Source organism: Urocampus carinirostris, chromosome 5, assembly GCF_059441175.1.
Source record: "Urocampus carinirostris isolate Australia breed hairy pipefish chromosome 5, RoL_Ucar_1.0, whole genome shotgun sequence".
NCBI lineage: Eukaryota > Metazoa > Chordata > Actinopteri > Syngnathiformes > Syngnathidae > Urocampus > Urocampus carinirostris.
This window is the reverse complement of record NC_142353.1, coordinates 43150666-43169334: the sequence shown is the minus strand read 5'-3', so window position 1 is coordinate 43169334 and position 18669 is coordinate 43150666. Positions and strand designations below refer to the sequence as shown.

The 18669-nt window shown below is 39.0% G+C and overlaps 1 protein-coding gene across 1 annotated transcript; it reads right to left on the bottom strand.

The window, feature by feature from the left end:
* Positions 1–1637: 1637 nt before the first annotated feature.
* Positions 1638–17844, bottom strand: rab35b (RAB35, member RAS oncogene family b). Its single transcript, XM_088336915.1, has 6 exons — positions 17563–17844; positions 12153–12203; positions 10031–10154; positions 6327–6451; positions 4341–4465; positions 1638–2887 (listed from the first exon to the last, which is right to left on the bottom strand). The coding sequence occupies exons 1-6, from the start codon at positions 17612–17614 to the stop codon at positions 2759–2761; spliced, it is 606 nt and encodes a 201-aa protein (XP_088193041.1). The 5' UTR covers positions 17615–17844; the 3' UTR covers positions 1638–2758.
* Between the last annotated feature and the right edge of the window lie 825 nt (positions 17845–18669).

Here is an 18669-nt window from a genome sequence, read left to right as displayed (position 1 = left end):
TTTTATTATTATTTTTTAGACCCAGTTTATGGGGGGGACCAAAACCACCCGCGAAAGGTGAAAATCTGCGAAGTAGCGACGCCCCTTCAATAATGCTAAAATAAATATATATATATTTTATTATTATAATTTTTTTAGACCCGGTTAATGGGGACCAAAACCACCCGCGAAAAGTGAAAATCTGCGAAGTAGCGACGCCCCTTCAAAAATGCTTAAAAAAAAAAAAAAAAATTAAAAAATATTATTATTATTATTTTTTAGACCCAGTTAATGGGGACCAAAACAACCGCGAAGTAGCGAGGTCCCACTGTACTTTGGGACTCGTCCAAAGATTATTTGACTTACTTTAAAATCCTTAAACAGGAACCCACCTTAATTTAACCTAAAACCCTTAACCATAAGCACCCCTAAGCCCTACCCTAAACCAACCCCTTTCACTCAAACTGCCAACCCAACACTAATCGCCTAACCCTAATTCAACCCAATCCCGCTGACCATAAACCCAATCCGAAACTCCCCAAACCTACCCGCCTTAAACCATACCCTAAAACAACACCCAAACTCTAACCATAACCCCAACTTTAAATCCTTCAAAACCCTAACTCCCTAATTTAACCCTAGCTCTTAACCCAATTCTACCCAACCTTGCCCTTTCCTAACTCCAACCCTAAACCAACTCTTCCAACCTAAGTCACTTCTAAACCCAGACTCCTAGCCTTACCCCACCCACTCCGTGACCCCAAAGCCCCTAATCATAATTTAGCCCTTAGAAACCCCAACCCTAAACCCCTAACCGTTACTATAAACCCGACTAACTCCTCCTAACCTGCCCCCCACTACAACCCGAATTCCCTCCATAACCCTATACTCTAACCCAGTGTTTTCCAACCTTTTTAGAGCCAGGGCACGTTGTTTTTTTTACATTGGAAAAATTTCGCGGCACACTACTAGCAGAAAATCTAGTAAAATGACACTGAGCAGTATCTTTAATTACAATATAATTTATAATAGCCCCTGTTTTTACAGCACAGACACTTGACAATGACATAATATTTGCAGAAAATGATTCATAAAAAGTGACATTGGATCATTTCTCACGGCACAGTAGTGTGCCGCGACACAGTGGTTGAAAATCACTGATCTAACCCCTCATATCCAAACTTTGGTCATCAGGAATTTGGGATCCAAAACTTATAGTTTAGCCTTAAATCTGTTGTTTTTTTAACACACTAACAAACCAGCCTGCTTTTCAAAATTTCTAATAATTGAGGAGATTTCTTCCTCATGCCATTAGGCTCTTTAACTCCACCCGGGGGAGTAAACGCCCACATTATACCCAACCCCCACATTTGCATACAACCCTATTTTTATTACAGTGTGTATTTTCCATACTCTATAGCAAAATGTTATATTGGGTATTTTTGTATTCTATATCTTTATTATTTTATTTTTCAACACAAGGATACTGCTGGAAGTGTGAATTTCCCTACGGGGATGAAGAAAGTATCTATCTATCTATCTAATTTTAAACATTTATTTGTGTTCACTCAAAAGATACAAAGTAGTGGATTGTTACACACAATTTAGTGTGTTCAAGTAACAGAACATGTGCAAAAAAACAACAAAATAGACCAGTATACATTTCCTTTCACACTTTATTCACAGAATCCAAAAATAGACACAGGTTGAAAATGAAGTCAGGCCACAAGTCACTGACAAATGAGCTCATCGTTTATTCCTCGTCAAAGAGTAGATGTGGATTCAACTTGATACGGGCAAAACTTTCGTTTTCTTTCTCCAGTGTACAGCAGACCACAGATGAGTGTTTTCGAAAACACGTTGCGGTCTCGTTTTGGCGTGTGGTTGTAATGTGTTGAATATAAACACACATATCTATACATACATACACGTAATGGTTTTATAAGCCAGATCAGATCAGTTCAAGTGATGATTAAACTTTTGTTTATCTCCCAAAAAACAAAAAGTGGAAGCCCGAGTAGCACTGGCCAACCCCCCTAATAGCAACGCTAAGCAGGGCATAGGGGAGTGTTGGAGGCCCCTGGAAAACCAACAGGAGGCGCCCAGCCAAAATGTCTCAACTTGAATAAGGTGTACTAGTATAAGGATAATTGCTATAGGACCCTTAACCACGGTGTTACTACGGCAACAATGTGGCATAATTCAAAGTAAGTAAAAGACACCGGAAAGCATAATAAGATTGAAGTAGTTGACTCCTCTTCTGCGCAGTCCGTCGAGTGTGAAGTCAAATCCAAAAGGATCTCGACTCCGCACCACTCACCAGGAAGATTGGCAAATTAGAAAAAATACATTTCGTCCTAACGGATTCGATTATCGATTCGTTTTAACGGCACCGCATACGTGCTCGGATTGCATTTTGATTTCTTGCTGTGAGACGAGTCTCCATCCACACAACTCGGAGGGGATAAAACGAACATTTCATGATGAGAAAGTTCTTCTCCTCTCCTGCGCGGTGAGGAAGGTGAGACACGACTACATTTGTAACGAAGAATGGAAACGGGTGGCAGTCAATTGTCATCTTGCAGATCCTTTCAGAAAGGAAACCCCCAAAAAACTGCCCTTCGATTCCAGATAAGACTCCTGACGCGACTTTTGCAATAATAAAATCTGTACATATATTTCTTCATGATTATTTTGTCCGAAAAGGACACATATTTTGTCTTTTAATCTTTAGCATATATTTCTTAAATCTTGAATTTGGATCGAGCGAGTCCGTTGGCTAGCAGCACTTTTTCTTGCGTTTACTGTTGCGAGTGAGTTTGACGACGTCGTTCTGTTGCTGCTGCTGCTGCTTGGCCAGCACTTCTTTTTTGGCGCGAAGCACGAGCTCCGTGATGCAGTTGAACATCTAAAGGATCAATCCAGAAGTCAACCCAAATACAGAGGGATCAGTTCAATGAATACCGTAGATTCCGGACCACAGAGCGCATCTGATTAAAAGCCGCGCGCTCAAGTTTAAGAACAAAACTCCATTTTCTCTTGATTTAACGTATTTTCCAGACTATACATTGCTCCGGATTATAAATCGCATTAGCCAAAAAAAATGCATTATAAAGAAGGAAAAACATGTGACTGGCTCAGCCAAAAGTCGCAAAGTTCTATTTTTAGCTACAGCCTGTGTTGAGTGAAAAAAAATTGTAAAATAATGAAGATTTTTTTTTTCACAATTTTGAAAGATATGACATTCAAAAAAAATGTCCCCAAGTTTCATAATCCACATAAATGAGGAACGTAACAAACACAGCAATTAAAATTCAATATTTCTGATTTTAGAAAACTCCATTTAAGTTCTTTTAATGTGTATTTAAATAAATATATGCTAAAAAAATGACTTTCCATTTTTATTGGTGTACAAAAGCCTTGGTATTACACCCAAGGGAGCATTTTTCAGCACATGACGGCCAAGGTTGAACCTACTGTATGAACACAGGCCGAGAGCGCCCTCTTGTTGTTTAGAGTGGTACTAACATTTTAAATGATACACCGGTAATAAATATTTGAAACCTATTTATATAATAATGTGTAAATAATTTCACAAATAAGTCGCAACACACTCACTTTGCATTATTTACAACACACTGTTTTTTCCATATTTAAATTACGCTGCAGGAGTTTGGGGCAACACTTTAAAATGTACACTATAATCTATATAAATATGGCGAAAGAGAGCTTTAAGGATAATTCATCATGCCGGTTCCAAAGAGCACACAATTAAATAAAATCAACTGATCTGGTTCACATTAAAACGCCACAAACCTGGAAACCTCCAAAAATTGTTTTTAACAGAGGGAGGGATTATTGTTTCAAGGCCGGAAATAATTAACACATATTTGTGTCTTCACAATATTAAAACAGTTTTCAATTTCTATATATAGTGTAAAGCTGTGGGGCGGGTCAATGCGGAGCTCGAGCGATGTCCGAGCATGACCGAGTTCAAAAAATTGCATGATTTTCACAGGGTACAGGGAAAATGAAAGGCTTAAGTTATTATCTACATATGTTTTTTAAATACACTTTTTAATTATTAATAATAATTCTCTTGTGTCTGGCAATCTGAACCTATGCAAATAAGTATATTCATGAGGGCATTGGTATATGTAAACACAGGAGATCTAGCTGTGAGAAACCATCAGCAAGTTGAAGGGGTAAGATTAAATAAACATATGCTTCTTCCTACTTCTTTTTGAAAATGTTACATTGATTTTGTTGTTTGAATTTTTCCTCATGTTCGAAATAATTGATTGAATAATCAAAAACCGAGTGGAGGACCCAGTTCGGGATACGTGTTGTGTTGGCTTTACCTCTTCCACGTTGATGTTTTCTTTGGCGCTGGTCTCAAACAGGTTGATGCCCATCTGCTCGGCAAATTTCTGTGCGTCCGTGGTCTCCACCACCTTGGAATTGGGGTCGTCGTTTTTGTTGCCCACTGAAAACAAAAGGCAACAAAACCTTCCATAAAAACGTTCCGACCAATGCATTATTGCGCCTGCGCACCATTGTTGGTTTCCCATAACATCAGATATTGGTTTAATATCAGTTGAAAAAAAAGAAGAAAAAAGAAATAAATAAACAGTGAAGTGATATGCGGTTAACATTTGATGGTTTCGCTACGTGCATTGTGTTCTGCATTATGATTGGCTAAACAGTCCCGGATATGTAAATCTTCTCCATTTATATAGTGCTTTTCAAGTCAATGAAGACCTCTCCAAAGCGCTTTAAAATGTGCTTCACACTTTTCCCTTTTTTTACACACTACCTGCTGTCGGGGGCATTAGGGTTTCAGTGACTTGCCCAAGGACATTTCGACATATAACACGGAGGACCTGGAAATCAAACCTGTGACCTGTTGATCCCAAAACGAGCGCTCTACCTCCTTATTATCGATCATAAATAAATTAATGTTTTAAGTATACAGTACTTTTATTCATTAAAGGAATGCTTTACCCCATATTAACATCTTGTTCTTTGATATATATATATATATATATATATATATATATATATGCATTGAAGACGTTTTAATCCTATAATAATTATAAAAAGACACATGTTTCTACTTTGCAGATTTTGCCAATCACGATGGCTTCATTGTGGAACCTAACCCCCACGATAAACGAGGGATTACTGAATTGGATTTTTTAAAATTTCAACCAAATCCTCCAATAATGGTGTTCAAATACAAGGAGTTCATTCACTTCCTAATCAATACTTAGCATGTTTTTTTTGATAATGTAATTTAGAATCAAATCGTGGCAGGAACTTCAAAAGTCTAAATTTAAATTTCGGCAATCTTAAATTTGATATAACAAACTTGCATGATTCCTACTGGCATAGAAGCGGATAATATAGCTATGAGGCAATAATTTGGGATGAAATATGGCATTGTATTGAAAGTGATAAAGTTACATCAGGACACTCATACCCAATACAAAAGAAATCTCATTATTGCCAGAGAAATAACTGGAATCCGACAAAATCTGATGCTGTGAAATAACAATTTAGCCCACAGAATTTATGGGGGAAATATCCTCATACTGCATTAACCACTTTTTAACCAATTGTTCATTATTGATCAGGAAAAAAAGAAGGTAAATACAGTATATAGGTTTATTATGTGTTAATATCTTGTTACTATCCTAAACTGATGTGGTCAGACCATTTTCTTGTCTACTAAGAAAAATAACTTAATCCCAGCATGTGGTCTCACTAAAGCAATTTACGTTTATGGGTGGCGTCAATTATTTTTGAGCTTTTGCAATTTCTCCCCTCATAATTGATGCATGGAAACGCATTTTAAAAGACCACCCACAAATCTCAACTACAGCATAAATATCAACCAAAGGTGGTTTATTTATAGAGCACATCAACTCAATATTTTAAAAGGCCACTCAAGAAAAACAAAGATTAAATAATAATTTTCTTTTCAAGAGTGCAGTTTTATCTAAAAGTAAAGACATAAAAAATAAAGGAATGGCAGCTAAACCTTTTTAAAAGTAGAATAATTACAGTGAGTTAAAGTCAAACCAAGCGAAACCAACTTGAGTGATCCCTTGGTGTAGGGGTGGGTAACTAGGTCCTAGAGGGCTGCATGTCCTGCATGTTTTTGGAGGGGCCTGTTCTTCAACTCAGGCAATGCAAATGATCAGCTCGTTGGCAAGCCTGCAATAGCTTGTAATTGATCTTGATGATTGGAATTACCAGAAATGAAGAAAAGAATCCTCCAACAACATGCATGAGGACCAGGTTGCCCACCTCTGCCTTAGTGCCTTGGCCATGCCGCCACTCACCTAATATTCGGCACACGTCGTCACAATTCTGGTTGATTTCATGTAACCATCGCTTGACGTTGACAAACGACTCCGCGCTCGTGACGTCATACACCACGATGACCCCGTGCGTTCCCCTGTAATACCTGAACACAAAGGGAAAACAGTTGCCGTTAGCACTCGACTCAACACAGGGGAACTAAAACCAACAATGAAAAATAACTATTCATGAGTAAATATCTAAATGTGACTGTGTATACAATTTAAACCAGAGCAGGGGTCTCGAAAGCCATTATTGACTCTGTTGATAAAATGTGATCGCAATACATTTCTCAGTGGCTTTGCAAAGTCCAGGGATTGGATCCTGATTTTGGTACATCCGAAACCAAGGCAACACTGAGGAAAGGATGGTTAAGTCCAGTGCACTTTTCGAATACATTTTACAGTCAGTGTGTCACACCAACTTACTCCAATTTGGCAATACTGTATATCGCTGAGAAATCCTTTAAATGGAAGCTCATTAAACTATATATGTTCACTGTTGGGATACTTTATGATGAAAACAAAACCAACTGTAAATAGGTGAAAATGCCAGACAAACTACTCAAAGCAATTGGATTGAGTGAGCTGTAGAGGTGGGAGGATCTTTGGACACAGCACAAGGCACACCCCTTCCATCTCTCACTGCGCTGAAGGTAAACATGACTATATCCTTCTAGTTTGCAGTATTTGGTGGTATATTTGCAAAATAACTTTGCTTGCACCTCGTTTTGAAACCATTATTTAGGACAAAATGACGGTCAAAATGAGCTTCCACACCTTAACTGAGGAAGGGAGACAGATTTTAAGTGGAATATTATTGATATGGGACATAGGCATTATTATTTCATAGATTTGATTAAATCATCAGAGGACACATAGTGAAATAAAATGTGCTTCTGTCTGGAGAGCGTTTTTGGCAGTTTATTAAAAATTGTGTCTTAAAATATAAGGTGTGGCTCTCTTTTTAAAAATAATATATTTTAGGTTTTATGGCTCTTGGGGTCAAAACAATTCCCAACCGCTGGACTAGAGGCATCTCAGCAACAGTGGAAAGTGTTTCGCAGGGGAGTACAGCTAAGGGAAACAACGTCTGAACTGTATCAGCGATAAACAAATGATTACAGTGGTGGCCGGTTGAAAGTCAACCTGCAGCTGGAGCTGGAGCTTCAAACGGCAAGCCGGCCAACCAGCCCCGATTTGGTCGCGCAGTGCCAAACAAACACAAAGACCCTTTTGTTTGCCTCAGCATGTACGTTTCGTGTGGTGTGTCAGCGGCAACGGGTACACGCAGTTGTCTGAACATGCCCAAAGTGTACGATAGCGTCCAAGGACAACTGCAGCTTCAGAACATCAGCAGAAAGAACGGTTTCTTGTCAAATTACCCAAATAAATCTACGAGTGCCGGTATGATTTCTGGATAACACAATGTTGACCTAAATAAGTGATAAGGACAAAGTCACCCTGCCCCGTGTGATATCAAACCTAATTTATGCACCTGCTATTGGATATTTTCAAAGGCTTGTTTCGCTCATAGATTGCATTAAGGAGAACAAGTGGCATACCAGCTAGCTCCAAAATACAGGGTAAAAAAGTTTAAAACCGAAACAATATATATTTAAAAAAAGAGTGCACATCATCCAATTCTACAGAAAAGCAATAATCAAAGATGCAGCCAAGAAGCCTATAGAATAGAATAGAATAGAATAGAATAGAATATACCTTTATTGTCATTGCTACAAATGGGCTAACATATTGTGACAACGAAATTGGGCATGACACTCCAGTTTTACACATTCATAGTGAGGTATGAGCAAGAAGATAAAGGGACAGAGAAGATAATGTTATAAGACAAGGGGGATAAGGCTATAGTTATAATTTACATGGTATTTACACAAGAAATGTCGGCATGTGGGATGTTACATACAGGGTTGTCGTGATAACGTTGGTATCGTAACGGTTGTGCAATATTGCATTTGGTGCAAAGTCATCATAGTGCAAGAATAGTCAGCATATGCATTGGTGCAAACATAGACATCATAGTGCAGAAACAGGAAATGGTCAGACATTGTGCAATTTGAGCATTAAACGTAGTGCAGTCGGCATGTGCAAGAACAAGACATGAGTAACATTATATTCGTATGAGGTAGTGTTGGCATGAGTTTTCAGTTGTTTTTTTTTTTTTTTTTTTTGTGCGGTGTCTGTTTGAGCAGTGAACAAGCATAGTGCAGGTGACTCTGGAGGAGCTGTAGGGATCCACAGCTGAGGTGGACAAATCGGTCCTGAGCAGACGAATCAATCAGCAGTTGCACATGGCATTTCTTTGGCCTCAATAAATGAAAAGAAAATTCTAAAAAGGTTTGCCGAAACCACCTCGGTCTCAACAAATGTAACACGTGAAAATGCTCTGGTGTACTAAGATTAAATGGTACTTTTTGGCTGAAAGCCATGAAATGTTTTTGACAAAATTTGCTATGCAAGCTAAGCATAGCCTGCTGATACAATAACCAAACTTATTTGTATACCTCCCATTTCTTCAGTATTAAATCTCACATGAATTGTGTCTCACTAGTTATTTATTCTTCACAAAACATGTACAATTTGGACAACTGGAAATGTGGCAAAAAGTAATTTCAACGGGTATTGAATAGGCTTCAAGTCAAAAAAAGATAAACATATTTTAACTGCCTACCAAAACATGACATATAGTAGTTGATTTTTTGATTTGGAATACTTTAATTATATTATATTTTATTTTTATTGTTTACGCAACATCCATTGCAGCCCGGTCATCCTGGAAGGGGGATTACTTCACGTGTGATTCCTTCTCAAGGTTTCTTCATTTTCCTCATGTTGAGGTTTTGGAGTTTTCCCTTGCCCTCGTGTAGGTTTTAGATCGGGGAATGGTGTCATAACAGTCTGTGGTTTGCAATAATCGGTGGTCTGTGCAGCCCTTTGAGACTCCTTGTGAATAAGGGCGTCATAAATAAAAATGACTTGACTTTTTAAATATTGCCTTTTACAAGATTATGTTAAGGCTTTAATAGAGTACTCCAATATTAACTACCACTATTTAAGTACGCCAACTAAAATTTAACCACCACATAAAATTCATGTTCTGTTTCTTCTTGTTTTTTTATAAATGTAGCAACAAAAGCCAGAAATCTCATGAAACGGTTGTTAACAATCTGGATAGCAATTTAATTCTATTAGGTTGTGTGAGAATGAGTATTATATTAGGAGAATAATGTGTTTTCCTACACCCAGTCATTTTTAGATAATTAAATCTTACAAACGATTGTTTAAAGCGCTGTATGGGAATTAGATGTACTACTGGAAGAAAATAAGACAATAATCATTTCAGCGGTTTTGGTTAGAAAGGGAACTTTTAAACATTTGAATTAAATGTTATAAAAAAAGGCACTTCTGGTGCCAGAGTGTTGTTTTATATTTTTACAATAATGTATACATTATGTAAAAGGAGCCAATTTGTCAGAGCCCAACATGTGACAGAGACATATTGTACTAGAACTGACAGCGACGTTTTAGTGGGGAATTCCACCCTGCGGGTACAGAGGCTTCACGGCGATGCTTGCTTCATGTAATTAGCCAGAGCACATTTACGGACTTAGTTTTCAAAACAAGAGCCTCACGAAAAAATATGTTTTGGTGTCATATCAACTCACGTGGATGTGATGGTGCGAAATCGCTCCTGTCCCGCTGTATCCCAGATCTGTAATTTCACCTTCTCTCCATTGATCTCCACCGTCCGGATCTTAAAGTCCACTCCGATTGTGGTGATATAGCTACCTGCAAAAAAAATGAATGCATCTTGGCATCAGAATTTGAGCGTCAGGTCCCAAAACGATGGGACTTAACGAAGTTCTTGAGCATGGTAAGTTAAAACTGAAAGACACAGCAGGCTTTATTCATTTATTTACATGCAGCAGCTAACGATAACAACAGCGACTAGCAATCACCCACAGGTCACAGAAAATTGGCTAACGCGAGTGACTAGCAAGGAAAACTAGTGACATAATCGCTCGTAAAAGCTTGTGAGAGCAAAGTAGCGGATGCCTGAATCATATGACTCAACAACAATCTCATGCATGACATAGCTGTAGTAGGTAAGTAGTGGATAAACCAGCCTTAAAGCACCATTAAGAAAATGCTAAGTCTGCAAAATTGGCATTGTAACATCCATATTAGTAGGATGGCAGCGAAACGTGTCAGCCTCTGAAAAGCAGCTTTTTGTTTGAATCAAGTATTTCTTTTTAAGTGAACGAAATACCGTAAAATCCGGACTATAGAGCGCACCTGATTATAAGCCGCACCCACCACATTTTAAGAGGATAACCGCTTTTGTACTTGCACAAGCCGCACCTGTATATAAGTCGCATGCGCCCACATTAAAACATGTAACACAATCACAAAATTAACCCTAACCCTACTTTGAGTCCCGCGATTTTAACTGAACATAAAGTACACAGGGGCAGCACGGCGGCGCAGTGGTTAGCGCTTGTGCGGCACAGTTCATGTCATGGGAACCTGTCGTGGGTTCAAATCCAGCTCCAGACTTTCTGTGTGGAGTTTGTATGTTCTCCCCGTGCTTGCGTGGGTTTCCTCCGGGCACTCCGGTTTCCTCCCACATTCCAAAAACATGCATTTCAGGTGAATTGGCCGGTCCAAATTGTCCCTAGGTGTGAATGAGCGAATGAGTTGTCTGTCCCTGTGTGCCCTGCGATTGGCTGGCAACCAGTTCAGGGTGTCCCCTGCCCATTGCCCGATGATTGCTGGGATGGGCTCCAGCCCCCCCGTGACCCTACTGAGGATAAGCGGTACGGCTAATGAGATGAGATGAGATGAGATAAAGTACACAGTTTAAAAACCACAGCCGGCAAAGTGAACGGAAAATGATACCGGTAGTTAAAATTTGATGCAGACCTGCACAGTCCGGGTCCCGTTAAAAGTAATCCAAGGAAAAAAAAGTGTATATTTCCAAAAGTAAGGGTGGGAAAAATATATATCCACCTTTGTCTGCCGTGTCCACAAACACTCACCTTTACCGGTCCCCACTTCCCGTCATCCCCAGCGTCTGTTACGCCCCTTCTTTTTAATTGGTCAGTGCAAGACTTATCAGAATAAGTGTCCAAAATAAATACAAATAAATACATGACAAAAATATACAGTTGCAAATACATGGTTACACATATTTACAAAGAAAGACGGTACACTGAGAGAGTTTTCAAAGCTTTAATAATAATATTATAACTTTCATCCCAAACCGTGCCTGTGAAGGGTAGCAAAACGCTACTAACAAGACGCTCGCAATACGGTTAAAGTGTCTGTTAAAAAGAACATACCGTACGTATAGAAATCACGGTAAAACGTTCTCATCTTTCTCCCTATAACTGTCGTCGTCAAAGCTGCCCTCCTTTAGTACGGGAAAGAAACTTTGTCATATAAACGTCGCCCCACGCTCCCTTATTCCAAAACACGCTAGCAACACGCTCGCAAGGTAAAGTTTGCGTGCAGTAGCTCTGTTTCCTCCTTTATCCGACTGTTCGATTGCGTTTAGCTTGTAAGCTGCGTCATGTGCCTTGAACTCGAGCGCCGCTGGCAGCTGTTAGAAAAATGACATAAATTGGCCGCATCACTGAATAAGCCGCAGGGTTGAACGTTTGGGAAAAAAGTAGCGGCTTATAGTCCGGAATTTACGGTATTTGACACCATAGGGGTCACTATAGAATACACAGTGGATCTTTAACAGTCATCTTTGGATGTTTATCAAAAGTCAAAAATACCCACCTGAAAAAGTGTTGTCTGCAAAACGAAGCAGGAGACTGCTCTTCCCCACTCCTGCCAAAAACAGAAAGACAGCATTATGCTTGAGCCCGTCAACGGTGCCGTTTTTGCAAAGTAAAAACATCCATTTTAATTCCATTCGAATTTGCTGGGAATTAAAGCACGAGGCTCAAAAACAAACCCAACGCAGAATGTGAGTTTTCATCCCTTGGATTAATGCTATTCAAAAAAAAGGGTATTTTTATAGAGTTGTCGATTTTTTTTTTTGTAAATGATGAAAATCAGAATTATAAAAACAATTCAAACTAACACAACCAGTATAATCTTTTACTGGGTTTTGTACAGCCTATTCGTGGCCAAATTCAAGCACTTTTTAAGGACTTTCAAACTCTATTTTCCATTTTCTCCAGTACCATTAAAAGAAGAAATTCAGTGTGAATTGTGTATTTTGCAGAACCACAAAGATAACTGTGATTTGCACATGTGTTTTTTTTTTATCTTGCTTGTGGTGATTTTTTTTATCTTGAGTAAATATTTTTTTAAAGAGAAATCGGTGTTGGGTAAAAATGACACTAATATGTCGCTTACATTTTCAGCTGCAGGAAGTTCTTCCCATTACAATTTATTACAGGGAAAACACTACCTTAATGTCTTGCTTGGCCCGTATTAAATGTCTATAATTGATACATAATTACATCCACTACACAGCATCATCTCCAAACAGAAGAGCAGCTTCAGCGACAAACTGCTGTCACAGTCTTGTTCCACGGACAGACTGAGGAGATCATTTTTTCCTCATGCCATGAGGCTCTTTAACTCTACCCGGGGGAGTAAAAGCCCACATTAAACCCCACCCCCACATTTCCATATTACCCTATTTTTATTACAGTGTGTATTTTATGTAGCACTATTAAAATACTCTATAGCAAAACGTTATATTGAGTATTTTTGTATTCCATATCTTTATCTTATTATTTTATTTTTCAACACAAAGATACTGCTAAGTGTGAATTTCCCTACGGCGATGAATTAAGTGTCTATCCATCTAAAACTTGCAGTAGTCCACATTTCATAGTACCCTGCTCCGGTGTAGCATGCATCGGGGGCAACGACGCTTCATAGGACAATGCATTACAAACTAATGCCAGCTGCAGTACATCGCGAGGGAAGGATAAATGCAACGACAAAGCGAAGCCACCAGAGAGCAGTGTCGGGTGTCGTTTTTAAGCAGACTTGTTTGAGAAACGTGTCGACAATTTCAAGCATTTACAAGCACTTTTCAATCCTTGAAAACACAACTTTACATTTCAAGCACTTTCAAACTGATGTACAAACTGATGTACAAAATACAAATTGATTATGAGGCAAGGTCGTGATCTGTTGCAACCAAGGTAAGTTAGCGTACAAGTAAGTACGGAGTAGGACACTAGGATATCACCAATCAAACGCTATTGTTGAATTTTGGGTGGAGCCTTAACTATCTACTATGCACTGTCAGCTGGTGCTTTATTGCTCTGTTCTATAGAAAGGTATCAGCTTCCTTTATGGTCTCCAATTATTTGGCCAGTAAGAGCGGTTTTTGACTAGAGGCAGATTTTTGGGGGAGTAACGTCTCAAAATGTTTGACTAGGTGCCAATGAAAAATTCTCATATTTAAAAAGAAATACTTTACAACAATAAGTATTTAAACATACAAGACTGAAACTGAACATTCACCAATCACCAGTGATTTGTATGTCCTAAATCAACACTAGGATGCAGTTGAATAACCCCCTAGTATCTGGCAGACACTAACAAGCGTGTGTTTATGCATAGAAAATTGGCAGAAGTCATTGAATTTAGGTCTTTCAGTTGCACGCCATAGCGATAGTCACTCGTGGTTCTGAAGTGCAGCTGATGGAACACTGGCATCAGTGTGCTGATGGTTAGTGGGCTTGTGCCAGTTTCAGGATGGACAATGAATGTGGGGATCCCAGCCCACAAAACACTTCAGTACTGATTCTCTGTGGATTTTTTGTTGTGTCTTCCTAATTTAGATTTACTTGAGAGGTGCAAGGTATTATTTTGGGTGACTTACAGGAGAGGTAAAAACCGTATTTTAGTATATTTTACATCCCAGACCCTATATGGTGCTATGTTTTTTTTAGTTTGGGGAATAGAGATTAATGAAGAAAAAAATCAATACTTAAAACATGGTTTGGATGATATTTCTTACCTATTTGGAAATAAAAATCTACGACAAAAATAGTTATATATATATATATATATATAGTTTGTAAACACAAATCGAAAAACACCACACATGTCCTGAAACTGAAAATAATTCTGCTCTTCTGGCTGAGTCCAAAATAATTTAAGTAGTTTTCACTTTGAATATGAAACCGATATTGTTGCTCGGAGTATTGTCTGATACGGATATTATTCAATGCAACAATAGAGGAAAATATCCATTCTGTCATTTTTTTTGTTTTGTTTTGTTTTTAAACACGGACGCTCCCCTAACTTTTTTTTCGGGATGTCGAAAAATATCCGGACATTGCAGTAGATTTTGTATTGTGTGCTCCTTTTTCCGAGTACAGGATATTACTGTAGTGCTTCTTTCCACCACTACTGGCGTGTGGCGCTGTGAGAGGTCACCCAGCATCCACCCTGAAGAAGAAATCCGCTTCCTCTTCCTAGTTCGTGTGTAAACATTCTATACTGTATCTCCACAGCGCTAAGAACTTTGACATTTTTACTTTTTTTAATATCTTAATATGGTTGGTGTAAAGTGTAAAGAAGAGGCGAGCCGTTTCTTTTGAAATGAAAGTGAAATAAGAACGCTTGATGCGGTTGAGAAAATGCTTGGATCGCTTTTTTTGGCCATTTTTTACCACGGAGGAGGAAGTCGCCTAACTTTTGAAGCTCATCTTCCAAAAGTAAGTTAAACTAAATTTATTTATCTTTGAAATGTTTATTTTTTTCGTACAAAACAATATGTTACCTATAAAAGCCTAAACATGCTTATTTAAACCTTAAACTTACAAAATATAGCACTGAAGCAACTTACGAACGCTCGTAGGTACAGTATCTTGCAGGGAATACTTACAATACCCACTGAAAACTATATATTTCAGCCCAGAATCGGTTTCGCTAACACCTCCCATTAAATTAAAACTTAAAGAAACTCTTACTGTATTATTTTCTTTAGTCAAATTTCGGGTTCTCCATGTCCAACACAAAGAGTAAAGAATTCCTGCAGACCCAAGAGTTGTGTTGATCACACAAGCAAAGGAGGAAACAAGCTGCTTCTAAATAAGTGCCAGTATTGGAAATTGTGGCTGAAATCCAATAGCTTTGGGTGATAAGTTCAGGGTTGGGTAGGGTTACTTGAACTGGATTACTTTCAATTACTTTTGGATTACTCCAATACCAAATATGCTAATAAAAGACATAAGAAACTAAATATGAATAAAATGATGACTCACAACATGTGGTAAGCTTTCTCTCCTGGCTTTGATCGCCGGCAAAACGAACATAAAATGCGACAGAAACAAAATGAAAATAAATCCAAACAGTTTGACAACATCACTTTTGCCGTTCCATGTATTCCGTTACTCCCCAAGCCTGCACAAAATTTAGTAATTTTATTCGTATTTAGTTTCTTTAGTCTTTTATTAGCATATTTGGTATTGGAGTAATCCAAAAGTAATTGAAAGTAATCCAGGTAAAGTAACCCTACCCAACCTTGGATAAGTTACATTTGAAATATCGTTTAGAATCAATCTTAAAAACAAACTTTTTGATTTTCCACAATTCCCAAATCAATAACACGAATTAATAATTACTTGGAGGTGATTTTAACACAAGGGGCTTTTTTAAAATTTATTCTAATAATCAAAATTACAGGGCAGCAAAGCGGGGCAGTGGTTATCGCTTGTGCAGCACAGTTCTGAGGTCGTGAGATCGAACCTCCTGTGTGGAGTTTGCATGTTCTCCCCGTGTTTGCGTGGGTTTCCTCCCACATTCCAAAAACATGCATTTCAGGTTAACGGCCGCTAGCGGCGCTCGAGTGTTGCTACCATTAACTGCCCTGTCAAAGCTATATTATTATTATTAAAGCTTTGCAAACTCTCTCGGTGTACCGTCTTTCTTTGAAAATATGTGTAACCCATATATAATGTGTATTTGCATCTGTATATTTTTGTAATGTATTTATTTGTATTTATTTTAGACACTTATTCTGATATGTTTTGCACGGATGAACGAAAAATGAGGGGCGGAACGAACGCGGGGTGCCGAGTTTAAGTGGGGACCGCTAAAGGTGAGGGACGGACAAGGAAAGAAGAGGGGGTAAAAAGTTGGTTAAAGAAAAACGAGTTCCGTGAGTAAATGTGTTCATCTGATATATTTTTCCCACCCTTATCTTTGGAAATATACACTTTTTTCCTTGGATTACTTTCAACGGGACCCGGACTCTGCAGGTCCGCATCAAACCTTAAGTACCGGTATCATTTTCCGTTCATTTTGCCGGCTGTGGTTTTTGGACTGTGGACTTTAATGAAGGACATTTAATTTCAATCGCGGGACTTGAAGTGGGGTTTGGGTTAATTTTCTGTTTGTTGTTTAAATGTGGGCGCATGCAGCTTATTTACAGGTGGGGCTTGTGTATGTACAAAATCGGTTTTCCTCTTAAAATGTGGTGGGTGCGACTTATGATCAGGTGCGCTCTATAGTCCGGAATTTACGGTATTTGGAAAATCACCGACATATTGAACATGCACCCACCAGAAAATTAATCGACTGAAATGTAATTCAAAAGTTAAATCACGAAGTTAGTTAGTTTCCTTAATAGTGTATAGGAGACTTTCTTTGAATAGTACCTGCCTACAGATACTTAAGACTGCAATGCAGTATTCCTTTTCTAATCTACTTATTATTAGCAAATACTATTCCTGATGACAAAAAAATATAATAAATATCCTTGTTGTATTCTATTATGACTTGCTAGCTTCATGACCCAATGCAAAACATGCTAGCCTCAATTCATGCTAGCCACGGCTAACGACGCATAAAAAAAACAAGCTAAAACGCTTAAATTGGCTTTTAAAACATGTATTTGATACATTTAGTATCACTTTAACGTATTTAGGTTGTAAGCACGCAAATATTGGAGGGCCAAACGGGTCTGTTATGGAGGCGACATCCGGCCTCATCGACAGACATGCCCAGCCCGGACACTCAACCTCCGCCCTGTCACTAACATGGCGGCGGCCTGCTTAACACTCCATAAATTCAAACTAAAAGCTCTTCATAAAGGGTAGGGAACGATGAAGGTGGAATATATGGCCCGGGAGGTTTTTGTGGAGTATCCCCCCGCGTGTTCTAAGAGGAGAGGCCCACTTCCCGTGCCGCATCCCCGACGTCGCCTTACCGCTGTCACCGATGATGAGCAGCTTGAAGAGGTAATCGTAGTCCCTGGCCATGCCGGTGGTTCGAGGCTCGCTCCCGCCTCTTTTCCCGTTTTATCGTTCAAGTCCCTCGCTTGTTGAAAACACCACCCGGGCCCCCCAGTTTGGTAAGAAAACACGGTTACCCCCAGCCGGCCTTTTTGGTATTTTCTCGGGGGTTCGGTAGTCGCTGGCAGCGGCCGGAAACTCAGCTTCCTCCAATGCGCCCAAGCCGACAGCCCGCTCCGGTGCACACTGCGCAGGCTCACTAGCACCCCGGATCTCCCGACACTTTTCCGAAAAGAAGCAAATAAAAATCACGTTTTGAAAAACTGGATGAAATTATGAAATGTTTCTAATAATTTTGACCCAACATACTTTTTTTTTGTAAAAGAACAATTCAAGGCCAGGGGTTTTGAATTCGCGGCCCGGGGGGCCAAGTGCGGCCTCCAGGATAGTAGTTTGAGGTCCCCGCCTTAATATGAAAGTTAAAGGAACAGTGTGTATTATTTTCCCCACTGTGTGTCGCTGTGTTATGTCGTGCCACCGAAAACAGAAGAAGACAAAATATGGCGACTCAGTGACCAAAAGAAGAGAAGTAGGAAAATGAAATGATCTGCATTTATAAAGCGCTTTTCAATGTGCTTCACATTTACCCATTCACACACACTCACACACCAATAGCGACCGTGCAGCCATGCAAGGCGTCAACCTGCTCATTGGGGGCATTAGGGGTTCAGTGTCTTACCCAAGGACACTTCAACATGTAACACGGAGGAGCTGGGATTCAAACCTGCGATCTCTTGATCCCAAGAGGAGCGCTTTATCTCCTGAGCTAATGCCGCCCCAAGAAAAAAAGAAAAAAGAAGCAGAAAAGAATAGGATGAAAAACGAATAAGACAAAATTAAAACTCAGAAAGAAAATAGAAAAATCAAAAAATGTAAAGAAAAAAGAGAAAATTGCCTTTTCCCCTCTTTTTGTCTTTCTCTTTGATTCCTCTTTTTTCACCTTCTTTATTTTTTCTTTCGTTTTCATCAATTTTCCTTGTTTGCTCAATTTCCCTCACTTTTCTTTTTCACCCTGTTTTCCT